The sequence below is a fragment of the Branchiostoma belcheri genome, unplaced genomic scaffold (genome assembly GCF_001625305.1).
Source record: "Branchiostoma belcheri isolate BF01 breed outbred unplaced genomic scaffold, Haploidv18h27 scaffold10, whole genome shotgun sequence".
Taxonomy (NCBI): Eukaryota; Metazoa; Chordata; class Leptocardii; order Amphioxiformes; family Branchiostomatidae; genus Branchiostoma; species Branchiostoma belcheri.
Window position 1 is genome coordinate 4,967,853 of NW_017802380.1, and position 9,095 is coordinate 4,976,947.

At 44.9% G+C, this 9,095-nt stretch overlaps 1 protein-coding gene across 1 annotated transcript; it reads left to right on the forward strand.

The window, feature by feature from the left end:
• Positions 1–415: 415 nt before the first annotated feature.
• On the forward strand, positions 416–8,712 carry LOC109469310 (transmembrane protein 2-like; the record flags this gene model as incomplete). Its single annotated transcript, XM_019767820.1, has 23 exons — positions 416–560; positions 865–1,145; positions 1,397–1,674; positions 1,943–2,013; positions 2,115–2,207; positions 2,320–2,511; positions 2,621–2,790; positions 2,901–3,110; positions 3,269–3,471; positions 3,650–3,719; positions 3,836–3,964; positions 4,097–4,182; positions 4,455–4,586; positions 5,067–5,219; positions 5,459–5,639; positions 5,830–6,048; positions 6,271–6,485; positions 6,680–6,859; positions 7,128–7,350; positions 7,700–7,798; positions 7,979–8,136; positions 8,249–8,358; positions 8,533–8,712. Coding segments are annotated over 23 exons (3,717 nt in total), but the record flags the coding sequence as incomplete, so codon positions are not given.
• Between the last annotated feature and the right edge of the window lie 383 nt (positions 8,713–9,095).

Here is a 9,095-nt window from a genome sequence, read left to right on the forward strand (position 1 = left end):
GGAATAAAGTTGTTTGTTAACAGGTCATTTTCTGTCCGTTGTAGGCTAGCTACAAATGCGTACACGTGTTCAAATGCTGTTCTAGTTCTTTTAGATGTAGTCTCAGCAGTTATAATGGTAGCAGCGATCGATATGGCTATGACTGTTTCGAGCAAGATATACCGTGCGTATCTGCGCAGAGTTGTGGCGAAATGTAACGTTAAACAAATGAGTGGGAATCAAACCACCTGTCACGCTGGCAGATAACAGTAGAAGAGAGCCTGTGTGCTTGGTTAAAAATGCGAGCTGTGGTTCAGCCGCATTGCGCCATCTAGGTCTGCAACTTCAGAATTAAAAGGATTCGGCTTGGCTAAGAAATACATTTGGGACGACCTGAATTACATTCACCTTTAAACGGGCGACGTCACTTGTGTTGTTACCAGAGTGCCCGGATGCTGACCCAACCTTGACCCCATGGAATCCTGGGCACGACCCTACTGCGCGGGTGGTTGTGGGTAGAGGACAGAACTACCTGCTCCAATCATCTGCCACGTTTTACTCACTGGAGGTCAAGGACGGAGGTAAGTCTTCCAAAGACATGACTTGGCAAAAACCGACCAGAGAAGGGCTAGTTTACGTTCAATTTTTTAAGGTTAGAAGAACCAAGTAAGGCTATCTTTTAACTAATTCAAACAACAAACCTACGTTTTGGTTAGGATATATATGTATGCATATCTTTGAATAAATGGGTTACTATAGCACAGGTTTTATGGTTGGTAGGAAATAAACGTGCCAACACAATAGCGTTGATGTACCTGTCGTGACTTAACCTCAACCAAGCATATTCTGGTCGATATTACAGACTTTCTAACTATTTAAAAACAGGCAGACTTGTTTTTGCTGACTTGGGACCAACAAGTGATACAGAAATAGTCCTGAGGTCACGCGAAGTAAACGTGGGGAACGATGGCGAGTTCCACATCGGCAGTGAGACCTGCCCGTACCAGGGGAAGGCCACGGTGTCCCTGTACGGCCGCTCGGACGAAAACGTCAACAGCACCAAACAGTTCCTGGTGGCGTCAGGTGGGACTCTGGAGATCCACGGACAACACAAGGTGGCGTGGACACAGCTCACACAGACAGTACCAGTAGGGGGTCTTCCTAAGGTGGGTACAAAACGTTACATTAGATCCAGGAACATCACCTTAAAGCCTTGTGTTTTCGTATTGAAATAACGTCACATGCGTTTCTATCTGCCTAAGAGTATCCCCAAATTGTAATTGAGCATCATTCAGTTGACGCCTCAATGCCCATATGAAGACCTATCATCTTATTCCTTTATAATCATTGTATGTTAAATAGATCATACAATAACTAAATAAAAATCTACAACAAGGTTCCATTTGTCATGTAACAGGGAGCCTATAGTTGGGATTCCGCTCTCGGAACTGCTGGGAGGGGAATTCACGTACATGTCATCGATGAGATATCAGGGGCTGTGGTGGACTGGCAACTCTTCGACACCCATGGGGACGAAAGCAACAGCCGAAATTTAGCGGCTTTCATCGACCAAATACCACTAGGCAAAATCGTGACATTGCAAGTGGAGGATTCGGCAATCAAAAAACTGGAGGCTACCGCAATTGAAAAGATGCGGGAGTTGGGAAGCGTGGAGGTGGACGCTTTAGGATACAGGTACGACGTGTTTTGTTTCATGAGGAGCTGTAGGCCACGTTGATTCCTTAGTTGTTATATCTTAGTTATATCTGTCCTTTACCATAGCAAATTACCAACGTACATTAAGAAGGAGTTTTGGTGAGAATAATAGCCATAGTGCCACTGATGATGTTGATGTGCATCCAATAAGGTATGCCATAACACAAATATGACATTATAATTCATATGAAAAGTACAAGTAAGTAATACCTACTCATGTAGCAACGTAATTATTGCTCTGCTTTAGGGAGCCCTGGGTGTTTGCGGGAGTGAAGGGAGACCCCAGTCGCGCTGTAGAGCAGAGAATCCCATATGTTGGTGAGTACTGCTTCCTTTACACTTATGGACGTATTTTCTTTGTTCGTCACAACGCTTTGATCAAGATCATGTGCTCAAATTTATTTTATATCTTATTTAAGACAAAGAGACCACCGGCACCGCTGCCATCACCGGTACCTTTGACGCTTTCTTCGGCTCCTTCGACATCTCTGTCACAAGTGAATGGCTGGGAGGTAAGAGTTTCTCTTACATTTAGAGAGATTAATACTCGGGTAAACAATTCCAACCCTATCCGAAATAAGAGTCCAATGAACTCGAAGCGTGGTCTTTTCCCATCTTCTCCAGGGAATGAGCGTTGCACCTTTTCGGTGGAGGGCGGAGGTGGTGAGTACATCATCAACCTGAAGGATGACGTGAGTTCCTGGCAGCCTGGGGACCACATCGTGCTGGCCAGCACGGACTACAACATGGAGCAGGCAGAGGAGTTCCAGCTGCTGCCGTGCCAGGAGTGCTCGGACCACCAGGTCAAGATCAGCGGTAAGAGGCTGTACGTCACTTGCTAATATATTTCTGACGTCAATAAGCTTTCTCTAGAATATCAGTGTCCTTAAAACCTCCAATCACTGCTTACTGTTCGACCTGATAGGACAAATCAAATATAACCACTTTGGTGAGATCTCGGATGAAGTAGACTTGCGGGGAGAGGTTGGCCTGCTGACCAGGAACATCAAGTTCCAGGGGGAGGTAGAGGACAGCTGCTATGGCGACAACTTCTGTCAGTTCTTCGACTACGACACGTATGGAGGGCATCTCAAGGTATGTTTTGGAATTCAATTATTAAGAATTCATCTTAATTGAGTTCCATGTTTCCAAATGCCATGTTCTTTAGCTCGCAGTTTCATTGAACTTCAGTTTTGAACTATTAGGTTATGCCAAGTTTCAAGAACGTGCACCTGTCTGGCATCGAGTTCACCAGAATGGGCCAACAGGTGCTCGGCAGCTACCCTGTCCACTTCCACATGGCCGGAGATGTGGACGAGGTCGGAGGCTACAGCCGCCCAACGTACGTCCGAGAGCTGTCCATTCACCACTGCTTCTCCCGCTGTGTGACCATCCATGGGACCCACGGGCTACTGGTCAGTCAATGTCACTTTTGTGCTTAACACCTTAATCATAGCGATGATGCATACATTGCACTGGGATAAAAGGCCTCATAACAAGAGAGACAGAGATCTGGATAGACCTTTTTTGTTACATCACATTTAAGCACACGTAAACCTCCATTACATTACAGGTCCAAGACACAGTTGGGTACGACACACTCGGTCACTGCTTTTTCCTCGAGGATGGCGTGGAGCAGCGTAATGTTCTGGACCACAACTTGGGCCTGGTGACGCGGGCAGGCACGCTGCTGCCCACCGACAGGGACGACAACATGTGCCGGAGCATGAGGGACGCGGTCTACGGGGACTACGTTCCACAGACTATCAATTGTCGGTAAGAGAATCTTATTTCTATTACTGAAACGTCGGAAACATCACGCGTTATATCTCGCCCTTTTCCTATCTACTTACGATGGTGTCTAAAAAGTCACAAAGTCCTTACTTCTCAGTTTTGTGTTGTGTAATAACGATGGACATTGTTTTGAAGCAACATTTTCCATTTTTCCGCTAAGGGCAATATCGACTTTCTGGATTGCTCACCCAAACAACATCCTCACCAACAATGCAGCTGCCGGATCTCCGGTAAGGTTGTGTTAATCTTACGAAGATATATGATTTAAATAAACTAGTATTCAATGGCTTATTGTGGTCTGGAAATTGTACAGATCGTAACGACTGTTGCCTACACGCATCTACAGCATACTGGGATCTGGTACGTGTTCCACCGTGAGCCGACCGGCCTGTCAGAGGGCGCCCTACCCAGGGGCCAGTCAGAGAGAACACCCTTAGGACGGTGCTACAACAACAGAGTGCACTCCAATGGCATAGTGGGTATTTACATAGGCTTCAGAATGAAAATGCTTATCGATAGAATAATCTTCTGTGTATAAGAATTCATTTGTAAATTTCTAATCGTCATTTATTAGACGCTGATCATAATGATGAATCATTTTCTCCAGGATGGCTTCAAGATAGACTGGGGAGTAAAGACCACTCAGTCATCTGCAAAACACCCAGAGGAATACCTGTCACGAACACCTGCACGGTATGTTCATTTACTTAACATTCCATTCTACTTAACATCTGTACTTGATCATCAGCATCGCACCACAGTGAAGCAACACCATCTTGGCTAGAGATCACCTATCGTGTCCATCATGACAGGAATTGCATGGCAATAGAATGGGTATAGAATGTTTAACGCAACAATGTAGTGCTGCTTCATGAGACAAACTTAAAGCAACTACTGATGTCTACCGCGGAAACATAACAACAAATTAAATGAGGTAATAGTAGTCCTATAACTGTCACCTACAGGTACAAGCCTCACCAGAACGCGGACCTCCTGCAGCCACGTGTCCCGGCAATAGTCGAAGGTCTCATCACCTTCAAGAACTGGGATGGTGGGGTCTGGGTCCGGGGAGGGGACATCTGGTTCGACAAATGCGCGTAAGTTTATATACCAGTAGTTCGTATACTGGGAATGTTCTTCAGAAATGTCCATAACAGTAAGCAAACATTGATTATCTTTTAACAAAGAGAAAAGTGTGAATGATCAAAATGTCTCTTTTACCTTTATCTACATCATAACCATTACTCAAAGAAACAATCGATAGACAGACGAATGAACATGTTGTTTCTGATAATAAACTGTAAGTCTGGTAAAGTTCAATCTTGCGTTTCTTCCAGATTTGTGGATAATGGAAAAGGACTGACATTGGCCAGGTACCACATTTTACCCTTCTATGATCTATAGATACTATTTTACCACCTCTTTGGTTAGTTTCTACCTTACTTTTGTATCTGTAAATAATGACCAACTCGTCTTTGACTAACAAATGGTGTTTGTTAGTGACATCGTTTCAGTGATTTGTTTATCAGTTAGTACTTCAACATGTATAGTTATAGTTGTTGACATCATTTTTACAGCGAAGGCCACTTCCCTAACGATGAGGGAGCGAGCCAGCAGGTCCGGAACAGCATCTTTATCGGGGAGAGTGAGAACGTGGGCACTGCCAGCGGGTCCAGCGTCTGGGGGATGGGAGGGGTCAAACCGGTGGAGAGGAGTCTACCCCAAGCCACGTGTGTTATGTTCTTTACAACATTGTTTATACAACGTTATGGCTATTTTTAATCCTGATCCAAAATTGGTTATGCAATGTTAATATGCATGACGTGCAGATTGCACTGAAGTCAATTTTGTGCAGAAGAATCAATATAGACATCACATAATTTTCGATGCTACGTCAGGCTAGTACTGAATTGGTAATTACGAGAAGAGGATGCTAGTCAAGAATGGGATGTGCGTTTTTGTACTGTAGAGACTTCCCATTGCGAGGATTTGAAGTGTATGATGGCCCCGTCTTAGCTGAAAGTTGTACCTTCAAGAATTTCGCCGCGGCCCCGCAGTACGACCGCTGGAGCAGCGCGATCGCGTTTAAGCTGAAAAACAACTGGCAAACGGCGACGAAGAGCAACCTGACGGGGATAAAATATGAAAATGTGAGAAGATATTTCTTGTGTTAGTAGCATATACGTAAAAATCTTGTATTAGTCTAACCCAACTCAACCTATACGATGAGAAGAATACTGCGTTCTAGGAAACTGTACATCATCGTGGCAATCGCAAACCATCTTTGGTAATGTATGAAGGCTTTTTGAGGACTCATGTTGCAAAATGGACCCTTTGTAGGTTCAAACCCGTGTGTTTTTCGGGGGCAAAGACCTGGCATGGTTTGGCACAAACGACAGGGACGGGGATAAGACATCGGTTTTTCACGACGCGGACGGCAGCACCAGCGGTTATCTTGACTCCTACGTAGTCGCGAAGGACAACTATCTGGTCAGGAACCCAGGATGTCTGGAGAAACCGGAGTGGGGAGGGTACGTCTGCAGCGGGAATTATGCACAGGTCGGTATGGAATGTTATTGTCGACGTCCAGTCAATTTGCTTATAAGGCATGATTTTGTGATAATTATAGATCTTAACATACAGTTATACCTACTATAGCTACCGAATAAGTGATACAGCCTTTGTACCATTCTGGATCATCAATACCGTTGAACTATCATGATCGTATAGATGCTTGGGGTGGTAGCTTTATTAAGACGATCTTTCTATACCTGTATCCAGCTGTTCATCCATGTAGAGCAGCCCGCGAACCTGCTGATGTCGATGGTCCGAGACGAGTATCCTGATCAGCCCCTGGTCCTCCAAGGTCCACGTTCACAGGGTCCGAACGGCAAACAGAAGTACCAGCCTGCTGTGATGCTGGAGAAATCCTACACTATCCACTGGGACGGACGGGCGCCCGCACAGATCATCATCTATCCGATAAACTTCGACAGGTAGGTTGGGTCTAAGCTGAACTTAGTTGTTGTGCCAGATTTTAGCTTAACCATTAACGTGTGGATTCTGTTCAGCAAGTAGTTGCCACAATTCAGATCAACTTTAAAGGCTTGGTGTGAAAGGAGTTTTCTTTAGCTTGCACGTATTTGATCTTTTGGATTAATCTGACGAATCTAATGTCTTCCTATCTCAGCGAAGATTGGCTTCGGCTAGGACTCTGCTACCCACCAGGAACCATTTTCCGAGTGTCGTACCAGCTGGAGAAGCGCGTGCCGTACGCTATCGTTCATGATGAGGAGATCCACCCGGTATCCAGCTTGAACGCTGTGGACGGCGGCGACGGCAAAATGTTCTACTTCGAGGAAAGCACTGGGTAAGATGGAGTCTTTCAGCTCTCTGCCTTGTGTTCAACAGATAGTTGAGATAAATCACATTACAGATTAGAATCCCCAGCTATTTTTAGCTGTAAAAGCGCCCCCTCCTGTATATATGATATGTGTTGAAACGATGTTGAAAATTGACCTTAAGTGCGTCTGTTATAGTTGTAACATTTTAAATCCTTCCGGTCACCAAAATTGATATTACTAGAGACTGCACCCAAACATCCTGAAAGACATTCACATTTGAGCATTTACTTTCAGCCTTTTGTTCTTGAAAGTCCGCGCTAACTACGATCGGGAAGGCCATACGTACTGTTCACACATGGGCTGTGAGAGGATCATCATCACGGCCACCATGACAAGTGACGCGGTCAGCGACTGTACAGCAGCCGCTTATCCCAAGTACAGCCTGACGCCGACAGAGACTGTCCCCATGCCGAGCTTCCTGAGTCTGGTCAACGACTGTACAGGCTGTGGTGCTCCGGTGAGTTGGCAGAGTCTCTAAGTTGCATCGCAGCAGTACAGAAGCAAAGATGTCTCTTAATGACATCAGAATAGTACCACAAACAAGGTCCCACTAAATTCCAGGCGAATCTACCCCACAACTCAAAATGACCTTATAATTACGAACACGTGACTCCACCCGTGGGTGAAAGGTACCTGAAAATTTGTCATTCTAGCTGCTATAACGTATGTACGGACGGCAGTTTTCTGTGTATAAACAATTTCAACTTACATTGCAGTGGTAACCAGCAGGGGCTTCGCGTTTGCCATGCACCTTTTATTATTATGTGTACATGGAATAATGAAATAACCACCCCATTTCTTCATAGGAGCCGGTCGTCAGTGATGACAACGTGAAATATCTGGAGGTGACTATTCTGTCCGCAGGGAAGGAGGAAATGGATCTGGGTCATAGACCTTTTATCGAGGTACGCCTGCGTTCTCCATTTATCATTATCATTGATATGTAATCCATAGACTACGATTATGGAAAGTCACATATATATACGTTCTCGCCCAATCATTTTTGGGAAGCTTTTGAGTGTTTTTGATGATACATGCCAGAAACGACGACACAGACTGACAATGTGAGGTGCCTCTGCCCTCAGGTAGACGGAGTCCGGTTCGACGATCGTTCCCGAGGTTTCCTGATCATCGTCGTTGACGCACTGACCAGTGCCGTCACGCATCAGATGACGTTCAACACCCACGGTCAAACCGCTGATGCTGCAATGGCAAACTTCATACGGAACGACATCCCACAAAAGTAAGTGATAAAAGAGTCGTGTTGAAACCACGTTAAAACCATCATTTATTCCCCTTTTCCGTGTGACATGTCACTTCCCGTTATGAATGTACTTCCTTCTCACTTTCTCCAGCTCTATCGTCCTGATTACAACACGTTACTCCTCCAGTCGCTATGCTCAGGAGTGTCTGATCGCACTGAAAGAGATCGGAGCTCAGGAGCCTGTTCGGACAGACTTTGGAGGTTTGTGTTCCATTGGTCACTATAGCTAGCTCATGTGCGAATATATTGTAATCAACACATCTTAACTCTTTTCGACTTGCATGCTAGCCGTGTAATTTTCTGAATCATTCAATGTCATAGACGATGTACAGATTTTGTGGTTATTGAACTTTGCTATTTCGTCCTATGTTATAGATAATTTCGCCATGGTTGGGTTTAAAGGCACCGCCTGGCCCAGCTGGGTCCAGCAAGTCAACCTGCCGTCCGGTCAGGGTCCGGCACAGATCTACACCAAGATCCCGCTCATGGGCTGATCACCAGTCAATGGTAGAAAGAACGAGCAAATGTCTTCAACTCTTACAATAAAGATCTTTTGGGAGAGACGTGTCTAGTACCTACGTGTCTACTATTTGTTTATCTCAGCATCATGCTTGCTTGATCTATTTATTCTGAAGTAAAACGTCATAAAAACGTATATTACTGCGACTAAGAGATTTTCCCATTTTCCATTGTTGTTGGGAGAAGAGGGAACTTCTTCTATCACTAAAAGACAGGCATACCTTATCAAAAAATGGATGCCAGCAAATTTGTAGCGGAAAATGCGTGACGTAAATCCGAAACTTTTATCAACAAAGGACATAACTCTTTATCAAAAAGTGGATACTCGCACATTTCTAGGGAGAAACATGCCGTAACCAACGACATGCAAACGGCATAAATGTAAACACACCGGGGTTGCTGGCCATAAGGCCATTTCC